Source organism: Blastomyces gilchristii, assembly GCF_000003855.2.
Source record: "Blastomyces gilchristii SLH14081 genomic scaffold supercont1.24, whole genome shotgun sequence".
Classification (NCBI taxonomy): domain Eukaryota; kingdom Fungi; phylum Ascomycota; class Eurotiomycetes; order Onygenales; family Ajellomycetaceae; genus Blastomyces; species Blastomyces gilchristii.
In genome coordinates this window covers 535,685-558,160 of record NW_003101658.1, presented here as the reverse complement: position 1 = coordinate 558,160, position 22,476 = coordinate 535,685, and the positions used below count along the sequence as shown (strand labels likewise).

The window sequence follows — 22,476 nt, the reverse complement described above, 5'->3', positions numbered from 1 at the left end:
AGAGACACGGGGATATTTATTAGTTATGGAAAGGTATTTAAGTTAAAATAACCTGCAAGTAACCAGAGCCACGACATATTTAAATGACATATTTAAATAATTGGTGGGGATGAAGGATATAGATAGCATCATAGCTGCAAGATGCTTAGAGAGCAAGGAGATTCATTTGATCATTTGATGATTCCTGATCAGATCTTTCGAGCTGGTGTTTGGCCTGTATTTATTTTATTTAACTAGCCTGTTCTACGCTGTATTAAATAAATATTTTATCACTAAATGGTGGTTGTCTTGTCCAAGTTGTCTTTCTTTCTTTTTGCCTCTCACCAACCTCCTCCTCTTTCCTCCGCTTCCTCCTCCTCCTCCTCCAAACTTCATCCAACTTCATCCAACAACCACTGTGCACACGACACACGACACACCGCACCCCCCGCCTCTTCATTTCTCCTCCACCCCACCCCGCTGGCAGATAAAGGCTGTCAGCGAGACACCTCTGCCTGGCTCCCTCTTTCTCGCCTCCTTTTTCCACCAACCCCTCCTCTGTCGACCCGGTTACATGTCAGTAAGTGACTCTCTCCCTGCCTACTAAGAGGACTCACCCCTCTTTGGCTTCACTCTTCCCACAACCCAACCCACGCGAGCATTTGACATCGTTCCCTCCACCTTATTTACTCTGCTCGTCTATGCCCCAACGCAGACTATCCCCCCTTTGGAATATCTTCTGCTGCGGCATTTTTATACGTTTTTGTCTCTCTGTGTGGTGATGGTTTCGTTGGCTGACCCCTCAACTCTGCGCTTGGAATCATATTTAAATAGCTATTTAAGTTAAATAGCGGTTATTTACTGAAGTGTGGAACGCCCCTCCATCTCCATCAATAAATAAGCCTATTCGCTCTCTCTGTCTGCCGTCAATAATACTTGTGTGAATTCCCCTATGTGTGCCTTTCTGCCGTGATCCAGAAATGGCGTCTCAATCCAAGTAAGTCCCCCCCCGTATCTGTCCTGTTGTTCGATCGTCATCGCTGCAAGTGGCTGGCTGTTGTGATGGACAATCCTACCACGAGTGAATCAGCCCAACAATGCCACCTCGACACAATAACCAGCAATAATAAGAAAGTGAAATCGACACTCCAGCCTTCACCACTGCCAGGAATTGATGTCAACACCGTGTTCACTGCTAACACAATAGGTCAGTGTTTATGGCCGGGACCAGTTCATGAATCCAGGGCCTGCCCCGCGCCCACCAGTCGATCGCCCCCGCGTCAACACAGGCGGATCTACCAATTCCTCTGTTGCTACGAGTTTTGCCCAAATGTCTCTAAACTCCCCGTCCACCACTACGCCCACCCTCTCCGTCTTCCCAAACTCCAGCCAGCTTTCATTGAGCCAGACCAAAACACATCTGAGCAGCATGGGCGGCGTCAGTGTCATCAAGGAAGGCTATGTCCGCTGCAAGGAGGACAAATTCCTGGCGAGCTGGAACCAGCGCTACCTTATCCTTCGCGAATTCAGACTGGACTTTCTGAAGAATGAAACAGGGAAGGTGGTGTTATCTATCCAGCTGAGCCATGTCATTAGGGTTTCACGATCGGAAGACTGCAAAATGGCCTTCGAAATCATCCGGATAGCGAACCCCAAGGATGCAAACAATCGCAACCCTTCTGTTAACCGAGAACTGGCTACTAAATCCATAACCTGTGAGGTCAAGAACGACGATGAAATCTACGAATGGATCGACAAAATTTACGAGCGATGTCCTGGAATGGGCGGCGTGTCCAACCCAACCAACTTCAACCATCGCGTGCATGTCGGTTTTGACCCGCGGACAGGTGCCTTTACAGGACTTCCGGCAGAGTGGGAGAAACTCTTATCTACATCAGCAATCACTAAGGAGGACTACAAGAATAACCCACAGGCTGTGATTGAAGCCCTGGAATTTTACGACAGCAAAATGCGTGAGAACCAGGACTATTACGATGTCACGCATGGTATTAAGGGTGCTAATACGATGGCAATCGGAAATTCTATCACTGGGCCCAGGCCAAACCAGCAGGGAGGACTGCAACGCCTCGATAGCCAACAAAGTGCTGGAGATCTCTCCCAGAGCTCTTCACCTGCACAGTCCCAACGCAAGGCGTCAGATCCAGAGCGCCCATACGACGACCGGTCGAAAGAAATGCCCGATACAGAGCAGCGACGTCGTATGGACGAAGAGGCTCGTCGCATCCGAGAAGTTCAACGTCAGCGTGAAGAGGAGCAAAATCGCCGCGAACAAGAAGCATATAATGCTTCGCTTCCCAAGAATCGCGTCCCAATTGCGCAACAGGAACTGGGTGGCTATTCAGATCCAGATCGATATAACCCTTCGAGGGCACCACCCAAGGTTCCTGGTGCTGATCGCACTCGACAACAGACCCCCGGTTCATTGAGACAGATGACTGCGCAGCGTCCTGCTCCTCCACCACCTACTGCTCAACAAAATGGCTCTCAACCATCTTCACAGAGGCCAGACGAAACCGGCCAGCAAGGGTCTCTACGTGCTGCTCCACGCCAAGATGGATCTCGACCACAACAGTCTTCGAACACCAGTCGTTACAATGGTGGAGAGGCGCGTCACCAGACTTCAGTTAAACGGCCAACGCAAAACAATGGCGCTAGTCCTCAAGGTCCTGCTCCGAGTCGCCTCCCGGCTCCTGTCCAGACAGTGAAACCTCTTAACATTGCTAATAAACAAACAGCTACCAGTACGAACAAAGCTGCCGTTCCCGATGGGGTCCGCCAGGCCGAAGCTGCTTTGACGAAGAAACCCGCGGAGTCTCGGCATAAGGATGTGCGAATGTCGACCATGACCGAAAGTGAAGTGATGGAGAGACTCAAGCAGATCGTATCTAGAACTAACCCTAAAGAATCATATCACAAGTATCGCAAAATTGGACAGGGAGCGTCTGGATCTGTGTATGTGGCTCGCGTTAATGACAAGGCGCCATCCTACGTTGCCCAAGAGGTCTACCAGAAAAATGGCCCGCGTAGCCAGGTTGCCATTAAACAGATGGACCTGAGAAGTCAACCTCGAAAAGAACTTATTGTGAACGAGATCATCGTGATGAAAGGCAGCTCACATCCGAACATTGTCAACTACCTGGAGTCTTTCCTTCAGGAACAGGACAACGAGTTATGGGTTGTCATGGAGTTTATGGAAGGTGGAGCTCTTACGGATGTCATTGACCATAATCCGTCTATACAGGAAGACCAGATCGCTACTATTTGTTACGAGGTGAGCTCATCATCCGTTTCAACCATTCTTCGCCGCGGAAAAGGTTCTAATATTTATTTCCCTCTTCTCTAGACATGCAAAGGCTTGGCACATCTCCATAGTCAGTCGATCATACATCGTGATATCAAAAGTGACAACGTGCTGTTGGATCGTGCTGGGAACGTGAAGATTAGTACGTATTTCTTCCTATCAGCACACCATACATGAATACAACCGAAACTAACAGTGAATCTAGCTGATTTTGGCTTCTGCGCTAAACTTACCGAATCAAAGAGTAAGCGAGCTACCATGGTCGGCACGCCGTATTGGATGGCACCAGAAGTTGTGAAGCAAAAGGCATACGGCCCACAGGTTGACATTTGGTCACTGGGCATCATGGCAATCGAGATGATTGAATCAGAGCCTCCATACCTCAACGAAGAGCCACTGAAAGCTCTATACCTCATTGCCACGAACGGAACCCCATCCTTGAAAAAGCCCGAGAAGCTTAGCAAGGAGCTGAAATCCTTCCTCAGCGTGTGTCTCTGCGTCAATGTACAGAGCCGTGCCACCTCCGAGGAGCTCTTGTCTCATGAATTCCTGCGGTCTGGCTGTAGCCTAGCTAGCCTTGCCGAGCTGCTTCGATTCAAGAAGAATCCGGGCCAGTAAGATAATTCAAGTGGAAGGGAAAAGGAAATGCTGCACTGTTGTGTGTTTTTTGTTTCATTCTTTTTGTCTTTCTATTCTCCTTTTCTTTCTTTTCTCTCCTTGCTCTTCCGGTTTCTTAGACCCTTCTAAATTCAAGAAGAGGGAAGAACACTCGCGCAATTGGGATAACCTCTCTCCCTACCCCCTCTCACAACGAGATTCTACGAACAAAAGAAGACAATATATGTTTCTTTTGAAAAACGCAGGGCAACCAAGCAATAACAATATACCCCAACCCATCGCACGAACACGCCCTCGGAAAAATATTTGCCATAAATCTACCACAATCAAAACACGATCTGCCACGACCTCTTTTGCCAGGGATATCTTCTTTCTTGCTCTCTGTGTTCCTTTTTTCCTTTCTTACCCTTTTCCTTTTTAAACGGAGCATGTGGGCGGAATTTCTTTCTACAGGGCCAGTTGAAATAAAATTCAGAAATTGATGGATAGTTTCGGATGGAAATTTTACAACCCTGCATAGCAACTTTTCCATTGTTTTTTTTTATTTTTTTTCTATTTTATTTTTTTATATCTTCTATTTTATATTTTATTTTGCCTCGCATATTCTATTTGTCCGTTTTTGTTGCTTCTTTCCTCTCTTCTTTCGCCTGCCCTAATATTCTCATCCTTTTTCCTCCAGTGTGTCCTGATTTACGTACAGATACTTGACTGATTGCGTTTAATTCGGAGTTATATCCCATTTTTCTTCCGCGCCTTTTTATCGCCCTTTCTCAATCCCCTCCCCACCGCCCCTAGCTTATCAGGATCGCGTTTGTTCAATTCATAAAGGTTAATGTGACGTGCTCCCTCCCCTCTCTCACCTTCCACCTCTTCTTCTCTACAAAAGCCCGACGACGACCCATCAGTATCAGAATAATAAGCAAGGCAAAAATATACCCTCAATAGATAAATCGTTTGATCTCGCCCGTATTCTCTTGCCGCAATTTCTTTCCTCTTTCTTTCTCTTCCCACTCCCACTCCAGCGCTTCACCCTTTTCTCATACCCGCGCAGACTCCCCGCTGTTCACCTATTCTATGGCATACAGCCTCTCTTCTCTCTCTTCCTCCCCCCCAACCTCCATCCCCATCTGCCTCTCTAATTCAGGCCAATTTTCCTCTAGTTAGCAGAAGCTTGGGATGAGAAAGATGAGAAAGATTCTTTTTTTTCCCATTTCTTGTTTCTTTATATATACTTTTTCTTTTTCTTTTCTTTTTCTTTTCTTTTTTGAATTTTCCCCTCTCATATTCTATGTGTCCTCTGATCCTGCCTTGTCTAGTAGTTAGCCAGGTTATCTTTCTCATTAGGTATTCTCGGCCCAACGTCATCCCATTCTATCCCATGATTGATAATTGCTGTGCTCTTTGCTTCATTTCTGTTTGTTTTCATCGTCATCTGAGTTACAGTTACACTCTTGTCCCGTTGTGTTTTTTTCATGTATGAGCTGAATTGACGGGGTTGATTTTAAAATGAATAACAGTCATTTTCCCTTTTCTTCCGTCTTTTTGCTTCTAGTAGGTAGTTAACTAATAAGAATCTTGTGTGTATAGCTTGTTTGTCTTGTGTCTTCCCCCCCCCCTCCTCTGTGCTACATGTTTCGAACATCAAGTTTATATTTCCACAGTAATTGTATTCAGGAAATGATATCTTGGTTGGATTCGTAGGCTCGCTTTTCATGTTTGTACATACATATCTTCACATTCCGAATCATCGATTTCGGAGACGGCGAGAGGTGTGAGTCAAATTTATTTTGCCGGCATAGAGTAGTAATGTAGGGGAGAAGAGTGGTGGCCAGTTAATAGTTACTAATTAACGTAAGATCAATCAATTGAGTCCATTATGTAGGTAGTGTACATTGCGTAGAATAAGGGACGGCAGTGTCTGGATATGCTACAGCAGAAAGACGGTGAGTGCTTTTTGGCAAAGGAGATAATAATAACTTGAGACATGTGAGAGGCTAAGTAGTTATTAACATGATAAGATAGGTTGGAGGTATATTAGACGAAGAACGTAGGTACATGTACATGTACAATGATCAAGCTCCAAGAAACATAAACAGGGAAGGAAGCAGAGGAGGAAAAAAGGGCATTTTCCCTCAGGCTCTTCTTCCAAGAGCCTACTTGTGTCAGTTTGGCCATGGAGCAGTGTATGTTGTTGTGTATGTCCCGCCCAAAACGCGACCATCCCGATCAATTTTCCGCCCCGAACAAATCCATATCAACAAAACTAGTTCATAGACTCATAACCCAAAAAGGAAAAGGAAAAGGAAAAGGAAAAAAAAAAAAGAAAAAACTTTAACGCCTCACACGACCAAACCCCAGTCAAACCATATCCCCCACAACCGCACCCGCCATGCCTCCTGCGACCTGCCCAAAAAACAAACCTCTCAAAATCGCCTCCCCTTCCTCCACAGCCCAATGACCTGCGGCTCTAAGTTTCTCCTTCCACGCCTCACGCTCGTGCTCATGTAGATCCTCCCATTTGCGTGTTTGGTGTGCCTTTTCTCCGTCCCTATCGCTATCTCCGTCGCCAGATGCGTGGGGGACGGCTATAACGGTGACTAGTGATGGGTCATCTGGGTGTTCATGGACAACGATCTTGATAGATCCCGGCGCGGATTCTTCGGGAGTCTCTGAGGTCGGGGTGGCTTCTGGCACCGCGCGGGAAAGAGAGGAAAGTAAATCGCGGAGGTTCGGTGTTGGGTTTGTTTGCACGACTGGGATGTTAGTTGTGCTTGTTACCGTCATCGTCGTTACGGAGATCGATACCGATGGGGATGTTGTAGCTGTAGCCGTATCTGTCGCTGCGGGTGATCGCCATTTCTGATATTGTGACGACAGACCGTTTTCAAAAAGATACGGACGCGCAATCATTGAGCTGATCTTGGGACTCAGCCATTCTTGAGCTCCAAGCGTTGGCGGTACACCACCTCGTATCTCCGTGAAGGCTTGTAGGAAGAATGCGCCTAGTGCCACGACTATCAACGCCATGAATCCGCTGAACAGTGGCTGTAGAAGCTCTGAGGCCACCGGTTGGGCGAGAACGTGGCGTGGATTTCGGGATTTGGGGGGAGAAGGGGTCACGGGGAGAGTATGCACGACGACTGTATTGCCGACACTTATTGAGGCGAGTTTGACATCCTGCGGCCGTACGTCGGCGGACACAGGTTGAGTGGGTGGGGTAAACGTTGAGAAGACAAGGCGCGTCATAGAGAAAGGGTGCACATTGCGCAAGGTGGCATAGGGGCGGAATTTGCCGAAGGGGTTTTTGCTTTTGCGTGTGTATTCGAGAGTGAGGATCTGGATTGAATTATCGTTGCCGGATACTGCAATTATGAATTGTCTGGTGCCCATGGCCGATTCGGAGAGCGGGCACACGTCCAGGCCTAGGCCAATTTTCATAGCGCGTGGGAGCCTGGTTCGTCGGACGACGGTGCCTTCTTGTGCGAGGCCGAGGGAGATTATTGCTAGTTCGCAACCCGCTCGGTCTGGGTGATTAAGTAGGACGAGAAAGGATGTTGGGGAAAGGAATCTGAGAGCACGGATTTTGCTTCTCTTCTTAGTCCCTGCAAAATAATCGGGAAATGGCAGGGTGTAGGCTGCCTTAGTTTTCGGACTCGCATTCGACTTCGTCGAAGCAGAAACTTTAAATGTGTAAATAGACGTCCCGTCCGTAAATGCCACCTTGAACTTCCCATCCCCGCCTTCACTGCCTGGTAGCATGTCCACATCCTCAACTTCATCTTTGCCCTCCAGCCGGATCCGACCTAGGATATCGGACTCCCCAGGCGTTGAAGACGTCGCATTGAACACGACCATTTCCCCCTCCGGAGCCAAACCGGTAGCTACCGCGCCAATACGAGGGGCCTCCTCTCCCTTCCATGGCGAAAGCCGCAGTAATCTCTGGTATGTTTCCCGCTTCTCCTTAGGTTTATACTTCGGCTCAAACAGCGACGCGCGCGACAAAGGGGTTGATGTCGGCCGGGCAGGCTGAGCATCGTGCTTCTTCCCTCCCTTTTCAGATTTTGCCGGTGAGGTGTTGGAGTCGATTGGCACCTGTCTGGGCGGGTAATCTAGCCGAAAAGATCTGAGATGCTCATTATTGTCCTGTTGCTGCTCCGCAAGGGAGCTGTTGATGCCGGCCAAAGCTATGATTGACCTGTCATTCGACTTCGATACGGCCAGTGAGGTCACAGAATCTTCATCTCGAGATAATTCAATATCGACGATTTCAGATATCTCTTTGCGTCGGGAGGTATTTAGCAAGGTCTATATAGGATAGAGTCAAGGTCGACGGCAGATAGTATTAGCCAGATATTCAGTTCTTGCGCGGAGATTGCGGTGATCGTTCGGAGGTTACTTGCAATTTTATTTCCAACTCCGCTGCGCCCCTCACCTCCGCCGCCGCCTACAAGAAGGAAATTATTATTCCGAGGGTCAAAATCCGCGCCGAAGAGTGGACATGAAAGGGTGATTTTGGCGGATGGGATATCTGGAGCCATGTTCTGTTTACTGGAGCTCGGGAGGCTAAGAATCCAGCTGGTTTATTGTGTCTTGATGGTATGCACAAAAGGGCAAGTCAAAAGTTATGGCTGGAAAAAGGAAATTGGTCCATAATATGTGCAAAAAATAATGTATATAGTCCGGTCAAGCAGCAGAGATGAATATGACCAGTTGTTCGTTGTTGATTCCTTGCTTTTGCTTTTGGGTTTAACTGACGTCGTCAGATCACGGGACTGGGATGTTATCACGTGAAGTTGAGTCTTCCGGAGAGAGAATTTTGGAAGAGATAAAGGGAGAGAATTGTAGCTCATTTAAAAGATTATTTTGATTGTCTTTAGAAGAGTAGCATGTCCCATCACATAGCCCTTCCATATATCAGGTATTTTTTATTTATTTATTTTTTTAAAAAGAGCAATTCTAGGTTGTATTGTATTCCCTTTCCTTACTCCACATCCTGCGAAACAAACTCAGGGAGTCGATTTTTGATATCCTCCCACGTCTCCTCTCCTTCTACCAATGACTTGACAGCTTTGCAAATCTCTTCCTCGCTGGCACGAACTTGTTTCGTGGTATCGCGTTCTCGCAGTGTGAAGGTGTTGTCTTTCACCGACTGGAAGTCAACTGTGATACCAAAGGGGGTTCCAAGCTCGTCATTGCGAGCATATCGCTTGCCGATACTCGCGGACGAATCATCGACTCGGTTAGACACTCCAAGGCGACGGAGTTTCAGCGTGAGGCGATGGACAAGGGGTTGGAATGACGGGTGGTTGGAGAGTGGGACTAGGAGGACTTTCGTTGGAGCGACGATTGGTGGGAACGAGAGCACCTATTAATTATGTTAGATTTATGTTATATATAACTTGAGCTCGAGTTACTTCTTGAATGAACAAAGAAAGGGGGGACTTACACCACGAGCCTCGTCGTCCGGCCTTGACCAATATACGTGCTCCATCAAACACGCAAGAATTCTGCCAATTCCAAAAGATGGTTCAATCACATTGGGGGTATATTCCCGGATATTCTCAACTCGCGTCCGCTTCTCAATATTGATTATGTCTTTCTCGAGTTCGACCTTGCCAGAGCCAACGCCTTCTACATCTATCTCAATCTTACCATTTTGTTTAAGGTCTAGCGATAGTTTCTCCCGGAGATCTTGAGTCAGAGCGTTGACGGCAGCCTCGACAAGCTTGCCATCCTTCTTAAAGCGAGGGCCAAACTTCTTCTTGTCCAAGTCAATCTGCCACTCTTCAATCCGAAGTGGTTCAGCGCGAGTTTCCCGTACGAAGAGAGGAGCGCCGGTCTTGTTTTTGTGTACTGTCAAATCATAAGCACTGCGATCCGCGCAGCCAACGCACTCGATCCAGCCATAGGAGGTAAACAGCTCTGCATCCCAGCAGTCTTGGGCATAGTGAGCCATTTCATTCATCATATGTTGGCGCATCCGGATTTTGGACTCATCGATGCCGATTTTCAAGAGGAATAGTTGAATGCGAGCTAGGAAGTAGCCCAAGGTCTCATTATCAACAATCTTGTCGGCAACAGCTTTGCCAATGGTCATTCTCTCCAATTTGGTGCTGCCAGAGAGCTGGACCTCCCGGTTCAGGAATGACAACTCCATATCTTGCACCTCATGGAAACGGGGATGTTTCTTGCCGCCCTCTGGATCTACAAAATGCTCGATCTCGGCCATCAAAAATTCTCGTACTCGTAGAAGTCCAGAGCGCGGTGAAATCTCATTCCGGAATGATTTTCCAATCGAGGCAGACGCAAACGGCATTGACTGCTGGTTGAACTCCAAAAGCTTTTGGAACGTAAGGAATTGTCCCTGGGCAGTTTCGGGTCTGAGGTATCCACGCATGCCGCCGCTCGGGCCAATTGAAGTCTGGAACATAAGGTTGAACGAGACTGGGGGCAAGACATCTCCTCCAGTAGTGGGATTCTTGATATCATATCTGACGATAAGCTGCCCGAGCTCCTCGCCATCGTAGTTATCAATCTTGGCCAGGATTTCCTCGTATTCGGCGACCAGAGCGTCATCAAGCTTGACAGCCTTGGTCTCCTTGGCCTTCTTCTTCCGTTTGGCGTCCTTCTCTTCCTCAACCTCTACCTTTTGGCCACGCGCCTCCTTGTCGCCTTTCAGTCGCGCCTCAAGCACCTCCTCTACCAAATGGTCTGCCCGAAAGATCTCACCGGTCTTGGGGTCTTTGCACATCCAGTCGGCGAATTTGTCCACGTGCCCAGATGTTTTAAGCACTTCATGCGGAGTTAACATTGTGCAGTCGACTTCCAGCATATCTTCTTCCAAGACGAAGTGTTTTCGCCAAATGTCGACAACATTGGCTTGGAGGGCGCAACCAGGGGGGCCATAGTCATAAAGGCCAGATACCCCGCCATAGATTTCAAAGGAGGGCGTGTAAAACAGCCGTCGACGGAGGAGGGAATCTAAGGTAGGGCGGTCAAGTGGTTGCCCAGTTTTAGTAGTACTGGTAGCCATTTTGGCCTTATTTGGGTTGGCTACGACGTGGAACCTCAGCGGCGGTGGTGTGCAGGAGAATTGTCTTGCTTGGGTAGTGAGGGGTCGTAACGCTCGTGAAAAGAGTTGAACAAGGGATTGACGCATACACAATTGCGCTTATAGAAGAGTAACAGAGGGCAAAGGGGAAAAAACGAAAGGCGATCAGGACGAGAGAACGAAAGGGAGAAGAAGCAAATAGTAGAGGGTGTAGAAGAAGGACAACGATGAGCTGGTACTTCACTGAATGACGCTTGAATGTTTGTTGTATTTTTGAGGTTGAGTTTCGACTCATAATAATTTTAGCCCGGCAAAATATTTCTCCGGTATGGAAATTTATTGAACAAAAAAAGCTGAGAAACAACATCGCAAACTTATATCTAGAAGCAATTGGGAGAATCAGAATCAGCCCCGGAGTTCGCAAAATGCCTTCGAAAAGGTCGAAGCTTCTCCCCTCCGGCGGGATGGAATATAAGCCGGGCAACAAGCAGAAAAGACAAATTCTACACATCAAACGGAAGAAGGCCAAAGATTCGCAGTCCCGTGCGGAACGATTCGCAAGGAAGAAGGAAGAGGCTAAGAACCCAAAGCTCAAGGCTGAGCGGCTACGACGGAATATACCTCTTACGCTTGAAAGGAAACGAGTGTGGGATGATGTTGGGAGCGATGTTGAGGACGGACTGGGAGTGAGCTTTGATGTGGAGCGGGTTAAAAGACAAAAAATGGAGGAGGAGGCACGGCAAGAGAACATTGACAAAATGAATGCCGCAAGTGGCACTAAAGAGCAGGATAACGAAGACGAAGACGGAAATGAAGACGATGAGATAGACAGCATGATCGCCTCCGATAGCGACGAGGACGAGGACGCAGATGAGAAGGACCAAGGCTATAAGTCCTCGCGCACACGGAAATCAAAACTACCATCTGCAACAGAGCGCGCAACAAGTCCTACACAATCCACCAGAAGCACGAATCTTGATCTCGCACCTGACGCCCTCGCAGCCAAATTTCCCACCCTATTTACCAAAGAACCCCCTCCGACGCCGAAAATTTTGATCACCACCTCTATCAACTCTACCTTGCACGAGCAAGCACATCTCCTCACCGACCTATTTCCTAATAGCGTTTATATCCGCCGCTCCGCCCATAAATATGCCCACAAGTACTCCGTGAGAGAAATATCTAAATTTGCCTCAAACCGAAACTTCACAGCGGTGGTGGTTGTGGAAGAAGACCAAAAGCGCGTCTCGGGGATGACGATTGTTCACCTGCCCGTAGGCCCAACGTTCCACTTCAGCGTCAGCAACTGGATCGAGGGTAAGAAACTGCCAGGACACGGAAACTCCACAGGCCACTGGCCCGAGTTGATCTTGAATAATTTCCGTACCCCGCTTGGAATGCTCTCCGCACATTTGTTTCGGACGCTTTTCCCTCCACAGCCCGAGCTAGAAGGGAGGCAAGTGGTGACTCTACATAATCAACGGGATTACATTTTTGTAAGAAGGCACAGATACGTGTTTCGCGAGAAGCGCGAGACGGAGAAGAGTGTAGTCGGGGCTGATGGGAAGGAGATAAAGGGGGTGGAAGGAATCAGAACCGGCTTACAAGAGTTAGGGCCACGGTTTACACTCAAGCTAAGGAGGGTTGATAAGGGTATACAACGGGCCAGTGGACAGGAGTGGGAGTGGAAGGGTGGAATGGAGAAGCAGCGGACGAAATTCCAGCTGTAGTCTATCCTGCCAGTATATGCGCCCTTTCTTTTTTTTCCCCATTCTTTTCTTTCTTTTCTAATTTTATGTCGTCCTCTGGCTTCCCTTTATATTCAGCGTTTTCTTTCTAATTTCCTAGTGCATTTCTTGACGATTCTAATGAATATAGAAATATATCCCGAGTTTCTTTTTGGCTTTGCGCTATCTCTCATTTCCCATTGTCGTCTCTTCCATCCTAAGTACTCACTCTTAGCTACTTGTTCCAGAAATTAGAAAGGAGTTATTCATACATCTTGTCTTGACATATCTATCACCTTACGCTCGCAATATTTCTAAATTTTAAAATTATCTGTGGCCCTTCCCCAGCTTTCATCGATACTGCACTTGCAAGGCCCGAATATCAACGCCTTTTCTCCACATTCCTCAGAAGCAATGAAATCCTTCGACCACGTCATTTCCATTCGGATTCGGCGGCCTATGTGCCATTTTGCCTACTTGGGAGCATACCTGGCTGTCTATGTTATGTGGCGAATGCTGCCTTGTTGCCCGCTGGTGTGTCTGCCGGAATTCTAAGTTGCGTATTAACTGTTCCGACTCTATTCACCTCGATTTGATATTTGTTGCTTGTTTACTCCAATCCCTGATAATAATACCACTATCCGCGCATCCGCGCACTCTACAGACATCAGTCTGCCGGCCTGAGCGCAGCAACCTACATCCCAGTTGACAAAAGGAATGACCCATTCCCCAACCTTGGACGCCTCTTATTTCGCACGCTGCTGGTTTATAAAAAAGGAACAAGATATGGACCACGACCGAGATCTACGATAGCCATGGAGAGACGTATTTGACGAGCTCAGCAGTGGTGGACGGAAATGCGATTCGAGTATGCAAGGTCGTTTGAACGGCTACCTTGGTTTGCCCGTATATTCTGGCAAGAAACGACGTTGAAGTGCGACATTGTTCCAAATTGCGACACAATGGGATGATTCCAGAATAAGAGCTGAGGAAGAGAATATAATAAATATATGGCATCCCTTGAGCCGGGAGCGGTCCTTAGTTTTATTCCTTGTGATATTGACTTCAGAACAATACAGATAGATGTCTGAGAGGATATTCTTCCACTTCATTTTTACACCAAAAACTGCCTTCCCCGCTCCAGAATCCTCTTTGAATTGTAACATCGTACACTAAATCCATTGAATTAAGAAAGTTAGATTTGCAACTATCACAGCCCAGTGAAACGTACCATGGGCTTCGGGAAAAATGCGGACCCAGAATCGCAGCCTGGATACAACCCTATCTCTTGGGCCGAACTTGTTAAGATAACCGGCTGCCAGTGGAATGGGTTCGGGAGCTTGAGAATGTGGGGTGCTATATATAGGGGGCAAGCTAGCCGTGTGCATTGCGGGGCGGCAGCGCTGCGCTTGGGAAGTTGGGATGCCGAATACCAAACGACCAAAAGTTACATCCCCGCGACCCTTCTGAAGTCAAGGAACTGCATACAAACACCTCTATATCCCCTGCATGGATCCCCGGCGTCTAAGACCAGACCCTATTCTTGATATACTTACTATATATGCCCCGATTATATGAATTTTTTTTTTTTTAAGGCAACGCACGCCCTTTCAATACCACCAGAACAGCTATATATAAAACCAGGTTAAAATGATCTCACCACCAAATCCCACTCCTCATCTCACAGCCCTCCAACGCGATGGCTACGTCGTGATCCCAAACCTTCTCTCACCCTCCCAACTGACCGCCCTACGCGCCGCCGCCTCACACGCCTCCGACCTCGGCCGTACGGGCAAATGGCCACACATCCGTACAGTCCCGAAGCAATTCCCCCCATGGCCCTCCACCCCGCCGCCGGCCTCAGAGGGCGGAATCTGGGGCGTGCAGCACCTCATGCACCCCGAAATGCCGGGCCGCGACGAATTCGCCAAGCTCTACTTCTCCCCGCGCGTGCTCGCGATCGTCGAGGAACTCGTCGGCGTTCCCCCACCGTCGTCAGCGAACAGCAGAGGCAGCGATGAGAAGGAGCCGCTAACGATGGAGCTCCTCAACCTGCTCGTGGCGCCCACGCACGTCCCCTTCGCCCTGCGCTGGCACCGCGACGACATCCCCACCCCGCCGTCGCTGGGCCCGGAAGACGAGCTGGCGGCCCTGAAGCTGAAGTCCCCGCCCGGCCGCCCGCAGTCCCATGCCCAGTACAATATCCCCCTGTACGACGATGCGTCGCTGATTGTTGTACCGGGTTCACATCGGCGGGCGCGCACGCAGACAGAGCGCGAAGCGGATCCGTACGAGGATAATCTTCCTGGCCAGTTGGTTGTGAAGCTGGCGGCGGGCGATGCGGTGTTCTATGATAGCAATATTTGGCACAGAGGGGTATATGGGGCGATGGATCCGGAGGTTAAGGGCGAGGATGGCCTGCCAAAGGGGTTGAGGTTGACGGTGCATGGGAGTGTGGGGTTGGCGGTTGATAATGATGGGGATGTTGGAGGGGAAGCGGCGGATATGAAGACGCCCAAGGAAAATGTTAGGGCTCAGGTTGTGTTGCAGCATGGGGTTGGGTTTTGGATTAATAGGGAGGATGCGGCTTTTAGCGGGCTAGAAGGGGAGGTGAAGGAGAGAGCGGAGAGGATGCGGAAGAGGCTTATTGAAATGGGGAGTGGGGAGGGGGTTGGGTATGCTCTTGAAGGGTAGGTCAGGGGGTGATTGGAGTTGAGATTGTTATGATTATGATTATTATAGGGGCAAATGCCTTGACCGATGGATGCTTCGCTTCTTCCCTATGAAAGGATGATCCATCGATGATTGCAATGACAATGTACCAATGAAGGAATAAGCTTGTAAATATTATCCATATGATCGATGGTGGTGGGTCATAAAGTATTTAAACTATCGCTGAGCACACACGCTGAGTATAGCATATATTCTTCTATATCAAGAAGAGGTAAAGGGGGTACACCAGGGCCTAGAAATATAATTAACCCCCCCCTCTTTGTCTCCAGAATGAATAACAGAAAAACCTGTAAAAGTAATTGGAAGCATCCGCGTCTTCTTCAGCCCTCCGCCCCGGCTGAAGGCCATGCAGGAAATGAAATACAAGAAAGAAAGCATAGTCACGAAGTGCTGCCCCGCCAAATGTTCAGGGAAAGTAGATATATGCGCGGGCGAAAAAGCTAAGATGGATGAAGAGAAAATCGTAGTGTTTAATCATGAAATCATTCTCATTAGTCAAGCGCCGAGTCGATACCCGGTTTTCTCCCCGTAACCACCTTCACAACCCCCACCGCCCCCTCCGCCGCTCCCATAACAATCTCCATCTTCACCTTATCACATAAATCTCTCACCTGCTCTGGCGTCCATCCAACATATTTGGTCAATGAGCGCATACTCGCTGCCTCCAGCCCTTCCAACAACACAATCAACACCATTTTCCCCAGCGTATTCCCCCTCGCATCATCATTGCACCATGTCCCAATCGGTACCCGAATATCATATGTCCGGACCTGCTCAAACCCCGCAGCCACCAACGCAGTCATGCGCAGATGTGACAGGTCGCGCGGGTACCCCGCCACATCAGCCGCTGAGCGGATGGCGGATAAAAATATGCTCAGATACGAGTTGGCCGGCGCGTTGCGGGCGTTCAGCAGGCCGGAGGTGTAATCTACATCGGCGACTTCGATGTGGCCATCTGGTTCCAGGTTCTTGAAGGCCTGGCTATACAGGGATGGCCAGTCTGCGATGGCGCCCGAGAGGCCGCGGATGTGGATGAAATCGAAGGGGTGGTGGTAGTTCCATTCGCCGCACTCGGCGTCGTCGATTTGGAAGAAGACATTGGGCGGCGCGATGGAGATGGGGTCTGAGTCGAAGACGGAGATGTCGATGGCGAGGATCTCGGCGTCTGGGTACATTTCGCCCATGCCGAGTGCCCAGTCACCGGCCCCGGTGCCGACGTCTAGGATACGGGAGACTGTCGGGGGTAGCTTGGTTTTGGCGAGTCGGCCGTCATAGATTATTAGGAAGATTTGGTGCTCGATTGATAAACGGGTTTGTTCGGCTTCGTCGTTTGGCATGAAGTAGGTTTCGTTGCAGTAGCGGCGTTCATTCTCGAGTATGTCTTCGATTATGTGTTCGGAAAGGGATTTGGAGGATCTATACAAGTGTTTGCTGTGTGAGTGGGGATGGCGCTGTGACGCGATTTGTTTTGCGGATTGTAAACCGGAGAGAAAAGTAAGACGTAAGATAGGACGAATGTGTTCCTGAGAAGAGGAATATATAGGGAGGCAGGACGAACGATAATGAATGTGAGTGACCCGTATCCGACCCTATTGCTATAGCATTCGTGGTGCCATTTTGTGGTTCCGGTTCGGGAACGTAGTTTTGTGACGTTGGCTCGTTCTCTGCCAAATATGTCTCTGTATTTCCTATATCCACCTCCATATTGGCCTCCAAGGATGGTTTAATTTTTAAATATGAGCCTGCTTCAACCATGACATGACTCTCTAGACACGCGCCTAGAAGGAAGTATGGAATGGGAAGAATCCTCCGGAATTATGCGGACGTATTGCGGAAGTCAGAGAAGGAGGGCATCTATAACTTTTGAAACCACTGATTAATATCATTACTACGTGCAGGCTGGCCGACAGATATGTTTTTATTAGTGGGAACTGATGCTGAGACAAGGAATATTGAGTAGAAAATAGGGGACAGGAAATAAACGAAATAATAGCCAATGTAGTTGTACTGCTTATTTTATTTCTGTTTCCACATGTTGTATGCGTATAGGAGCTTGCACTTTTAGGGACACGTAACCTGGGTCCCGAAATTTGGACGAAGTACGATAGAAGAATGAGGTTTGGAGCGGATGAGATGTATCTATTCTCTCACTCGTTCCCATTGCGTAGGAGATACAATAAGAACAGCGCAAGGAAAATAACGATACGAAAGGTTAAAGTTAGAATAGAGTAGATAGTAGTTAAAACATACCTCTGTAATTAAGTCAGAAATTGTTTATATGATGCACCCTCGCAACCCGCCCTTCTTTCTCAATTGTTGCAACAATCCAGCAATCCGGGTGCGGGGGCTTCCGAGGCGAAGAAGCAGGCCACCTGGGCAATATATATACAAATTAAGCTGGCACGGGAAGGGTCTCCCTTATCTAATCGCCGATGTTAGCTATGTAAGTTAGTCAATTGGGTATTTTTAGGCGTGCGACGGGAAACCCTGGGATCTGATCAAGGTATCCGTGCATGAAGTTGCTTGGGGCCCAATGGCGAGTTCCCAATAGGGGCTTGAGGGATGATTCACCTGTGTTATTTAACCGGAGAGGAGTTTTATTTCCCAGTTTCTTGGTGGCACTGCGTCGCGTTGTGCCGTTGAGTCGGCTCCTTTGTATAGCTACTGCTCGCTACACTCGCTGCGGATTCGTGATGGATGTTAAAAGTTCGTTGCTTGTTTGGGTGCGTCCGCTTCACTGCGGGAAGATGGGACTGAGGCAGTGGAGCTGAATCGATTATTAGCGCGGAACTCCCCTGCCAAATCTGTGAGCTTGGATACTACCGAGAATAGTTTTGTTTGGCGTGAAATTGGATAACAGTGGTTTTAGATTTCAAGGAAGCCAAAGAGAGAGGTGGTGAGGGAAAATGATACTGTGAGATCCCCCGAAAACTTGGGGCGAATACTTCTTGTTAAATGATTTCCCCTCACAAAAACGTTTTACTTCATATTTGTTTTTTCGTCTTGCCCTTCTTTGTTTTTTCCGCCTCTTTGGCTGATTTTTTGCTTCCTCTCCGTTTCTCCACACACCCAAGACCATGGCCTGTCCGCGTCCACTGGCTCGGCCGTGCAAGTGGAGAGGGGGAATCCTTGACCATTCCAATCCCACCCCCGGTCCGGTCACTAGCAAGCAGTACATTAGTCCATGGAGAAACTCAAGTCCAGCCGACAGGAAAAACAAGCAACATTCAGACGCTGGAGAAGGCGTTTATCGGCAGTTGCATGAGACATTTTTCATCTAGCCAATTATCATGGGTGTGAATTGAGGGGGAAAATAACTATACTGAAAAGTCGAAACTGTCTGCGTAACCTTGGGACAGAATCACTGCTCGAACCTGATACACACAACCCCCATTCCCACACACTCTATGATATCCATCCCATGGACCTGGTTCACTATTTTCCCCCCCAACGCGCGTCGGAGACCCAGTTTCGTCTGCAAATCTGCCTGGAGCGACTGTCTGGATAACTAATTGCTTATGACCTGGCCTGCACATTATCATTGGGCTATCCATCAACAGCTCGGTCCTGAGGGGCTTGGTTAACGAAGTTCACGCTCTTCCTTCCGTCATTATTCATTATTATTTGGATTCTTGTAAGTTGTAGGGAACGGGCATGCAGGAACCTGTTCTAGGCTTGTTCGTGTCGTGGCATTCAATTTCATCTCGGACTGGCCTAAGAATGCAGCCCAGGGTGACCAACACGTCTAAGTCCCCACTAAACTGCCTCCCTGCAGCGCGGAAGCGGGAGCTGGGCACTTGGGAAGTAGAGAGTTTGGGAATGGTTCGCGCTTCATTTATTAAATCCACCAATGCAGACCCCGGTAATTTATGTTTTTTGTAACTGTCCTTCTTAGTAAGTGAGATGTAATCTTGCAACGAGGTTTGGTGTTTTATTTCTATGATATTAATCGGGCCTGCCACATGCTGTTTCTCGCTCCGGGAAGAGGGTCAGCACAGCTTGCTTGAGTAGATAATAATGTCGTTGTTCGACTATCACAACCATGGCACGCAGGCCCGGGTCGGTGGGACAGGGAAGCCCCAAAAGAAGCACTGCATAGACGGGCCATTTTTGGACCGCTTCCGGAGGCGGACGGGAGGGAGGATCGGATCGTGAGGTTTCAAATTAGCTTCTTGACCAATTAATTACCTGAAGCGAAGAACCAGCTTGAAGATCTCACGCCCAGCTTCCTGGACAAAATCCGACCTGGGTCTTCTAGGGTCGCTCGGTGCCAGTCGGTGGCCCTTGTTTCGGCGAATGGCAGCTTGGCAAGTGGTGGTGGTGGACGAGTGGGATAACTCCGTAGTGGGATGCGGCGATGTCTGCACTGCGTTTCCTGAAAGGGTCGACCTTTGCCCTAACCCTGAGCCCTAACTGTCTGGTTATGGGCATGACCATCAACTGTTCACTTCTACACTTCTACACTTCTACTCTGTATAGCCATATAATATGCCTAAATACCAGGAGTGGAAATGCAAAACCCGACCAGATGGGCCCCCTTGCTGTGAATGAAACTAGCTCAACTGGAGCAGCGGAAGGTAACTAACCCAATTCGTTGATCTCGTATTTTCACGAAGGCTTATGAATTCCTAGCTAACCAGGCTGAATGTGGACTGGCTCTCACGCGACATTTGGACAGCTGGTGTGCATGTCTCGGCAGTTAATGTTTCTCTCACTACTGTTCATTAGCCGCGGGCATGTGGCGATTGGAGCCTTGTTTGAACGGCAGGCTTGATCAGAGATGCCGAAGCTGAAACGCGCCCATGCGTCCATGAAGCCGGGCCTATGCAGACTGAGTCTAAGCGTCGATTAGTTAAGACGATCTTGATGGCCTTCTGGCTCCGGCTTATTATTCTTAGTATCACTAGGCTAGTTATTGTTCTGACCCGTCTCAAGGTGAGAATAATAATAATGTCAACATGCATTCTCAAGCCCCCACCAATATCTTCCCGCCCTTCCCGTACTCGTTTCCAGACTGCCGGGATATTCTGCCACGTCAAGCAACGCCACACTTTGTTGAGGTGTGGGAAAAAGAAAAAAGAAAAAAAAAAAAATTCTGGTCCTCGTCAGAGGATTTTTGATGCTGGCCTTGTTATATTATCTGATCAAATTGACTGGGGTGAGTAGCTACCTGTGTAGTGCTACCCAGCAAGTAGCTTTGGTGTCCGAGCAGGATATATCTGTATTGTTCGTGCCTCTAATCCTCTTTTTTTTTTTTTGACTATTTTACTTTGCCTTTTCGTTCCACGGTCAACTTGCGAGACCAGTTCCAATTCCTGCGGCAACTGAAAATTATCCCGTCCGGACCACTCTATCGGTTCCATTTCCCAGGCGGTATTGAAATTTACGAATGAGGTGCCACGCTCGAAGACAATCGAAATCCTTAGGAGGGAGATTATTTCCGTTCTTGTCCGTTCACCAACGGCTTGGTGTGGGGTTTATGGGAGTCAACAATCGTTGGGGATTGGCTCTTGTAATGACTAGACGTCATGATGTACTGTACTGTACTACGCCTGCATAACAACTGGATGCTGGAAAGCTGAGATGCCATTACTCCGTAGTCCGTAATCTCCATGAGGTTCGGTCTGTCCCGGGACCAGGATTTATCAGCTTCAATCCGCCATGATTTTTGAGAGCTAAGTGAGAAGGAAGGGAACAGGAAGCAGAAAACTTGACCTCGCTAAGTGCGCCACTTGACCTCGTTATGTAAGCTGACCTCGCAAATGTGGCCCGTGCCACTACCTGACCTCACTCAATACATCTTTTCTTGTAATTTGAAACCACTCTTTCTTTCTTAATTATTTATCATCAATTCTACAATCAATTCAAAATCAATTTAAAATCAATTTAATACTGAAATTATTCTTGAATTTAATAATAAAGTAAGTGTTTATATAATTTACACTGAATTGATTATTAACTGATTTTCAATCAATTATTAATTACTTAAATATACAGATTAAATTTATTTTATTACTATAATTAATTAATAATTAATTCAGAATCAATTCAAAATCAATTCAAAATCAATTTAATACTGAAATTATTCTTGAATTTAATAATAATACTGAATTGATTATCAACTGATTTTCAATCAATTATTAATTACTTAAATATATAGATTAAATCTATTTTTATTACTATAATTAATTCAGAATCAATTCAGAATTAATTTAAAATTAATTTAAAATTAATTATTAAATATTTTTATCTTAATATATTTTAAAATTCTGTAAAATATCTCTTTATATTCTATATGAATTTATCTGTTTATTTAATTAATTATGAATCAGCTATACATGCTTTGATTGATTGATAAGCTGAATAAATGAGTGAATTGAAAGATTGAAAGTCAATTATCAACTGATTATTACTGTATTATGTCTTGAAGAATAACATTGTTATGTTATATATGTGTAATCTATCTACGCGAGTTACACTAAATGAATAGGTTGAAGTGGCACATGACTAGAGTAGATGTAGTAATCATCAACACTCTCTCTTACTACATCATAGCCTATAATAAGCTGTCATCTGAGACCTTTCTCATTCTCAAATCTTTCAAAAATGCAATAATAATTAATTACATGAATCAGACTCTGATTTTCTCATTAGAAAAGATGTCTGTACAGCAATAACTGTAAAAATCAAGAAATACATGCAAAATTCATTGATTTACTGTATTATTATTATCATTCAATCATTTCTTTCTGATCTCTTTCAAATCAATTCTTTTGATAAAATCTTCAAATGCAGGCTTCATCAGTGACTTGATGAGTCTGTCAGCTATATTCACTGTAGAATTAACATGTTTCATCATGATTTCCTCTTTTTCAATTAAATCACAGAGAATATGATATCTAATCTCAATATAGTATGATCTTCACATTAAGAATTCCTTCTTTACTAGATTAATTGCTCTCTTATTATCAACTTATAGATGTGAGCATATTTTTGCTTTTTCATCATTTATTAACTCAGTATTATATAACATATCATTCAATCAG

At 47.1% G+C, this 22,476-nt stretch overlaps 6 protein-coding genes across 8 annotated transcripts; 3 read left to right on the top strand and 3 right to left on the bottom strand.

Moving 5' to 3' along the window:
* The first annotated feature begins 39 nt into the window (after positions 1-39).
* Positions 40-5,558, top strand: BDBG_08527 (STE/STE20/PAKA protein kinase). Its single transcript, XM_002621109.2, has 5 exons — positions 40-559; positions 814-976; positions 1,192-3,271; positions 3,344-3,443; positions 3,507-5,558. The coding sequence occupies exons 2-5, from the start codon at positions 960-962 to the stop codon at positions 3,917-3,919; spliced, it is 2,610 nt and encodes an 869-aa protein (XP_002621155.1). The 5' UTR covers positions 40-559; positions 814-959; the 3' UTR covers positions 3,920-5,558.
* On the bottom strand, positions 5,174-8,670 carry BDBG_08526 (uncharacterized protein). Its single transcript, XM_031723600.1, has 2 exons — positions 8,320-8,670; positions 5,174-8,224 (listed from the first exon to the last, which is right to left on the bottom strand). Exons 1-2 carry the CDS (start codon positions 8,455-8,457, stop codon positions 6,278-6,280), a joined length of 2,085 nt encoding a protein of 694 aa, XP_031580817.1. The 5' UTR covers positions 8,458-8,670; the 3' UTR covers positions 5,174-6,277.
* On the bottom strand, positions 8,671-11,285 carry BDBG_08525 (glycyl-tRNA synthetase). The gene is made up of 2 exons (XM_002621107.2): positions 9,366-11,285; positions 8,671-9,284 (listed from the first exon to the last, which is right to left on the bottom strand). Exons 1-2 carry the CDS (start codon positions 11,076-11,078, stop codon positions 8,901-8,903), a joined length of 2,097 nt encoding a protein of 698 aa, XP_002621153.2. The 5' UTR covers positions 11,079-11,285; the 3' UTR covers positions 8,671-8,900.
* Positions 11,286-11,395: 110 nt separating this feature from the next.
* BDBG_08524 (RNA processing factor 1) lies at positions 11,396-12,700 on the top strand (the record flags this gene model as incomplete). Its single annotated transcript, XM_002621106.1, has 1 exon — positions 11,396-12,700. The coding sequence occupies one exon, from the start codon at positions 11,396-11,398 to the stop codon at positions 12,698-12,700; it is 1,305 nt and encodes a 434-aa protein (XP_002621152.1).
* Positions 12,701-14,347: 1,647 nt separating this feature from the next.
* On the top strand, positions 14,348-15,391 carry BDBG_08523 (phytanoyl-CoA dioxygenase; the record flags this gene model as incomplete). Its single annotated transcript, XM_002621105.1, has 1 exon — positions 14,348-15,391. One exon carries the CDS (start codon positions 14,348-14,350, stop codon positions 15,389-15,391), a length of 1,044 nt encoding a protein of 347 aa, XP_002621151.1.
* A 10-nt stretch (positions 15,392-15,401) lies between these two features.
* Positions 15,402-19,854, bottom strand: BDBG_08522 (TAM domain methyltransferase). Of its 3 annotated transcripts, XM_031723597.1 has the most exons (4): positions 18,002-19,786; positions 17,681-17,852; positions 16,989-17,284; positions 15,429-16,846 (listed from the first exon to the last, which is right to left on the bottom strand). In XM_031723597.1, exons 3-4 carry the CDS (start codon positions 17,183-17,185, stop codon positions 15,922-15,924), a joined length of 1,122 nt encoding a protein of 373 aa, XP_031580814.1. In that variant the 5' UTR covers positions 17,186-17,284; positions 17,681-17,852; positions 18,002-19,786; the 3' UTR covers positions 15,429-15,921. The 3 variants fall into 3 exon arrangements, with proteins under 3 accessions (XP_031580815.1, XP_031580814.1, XP_031580816.1); XM_031723598.1 differs by having other exon boundaries at positions 15,402-17,284; positions 18,002-19,854; XM_031723599.1 differs by having other exon boundaries at positions 15,448-17,290; positions 17,681-17,869; positions 18,002-19,797.
* Between the last annotated feature and the right edge of the window lie 2,622 nt (positions 19,855-22,476).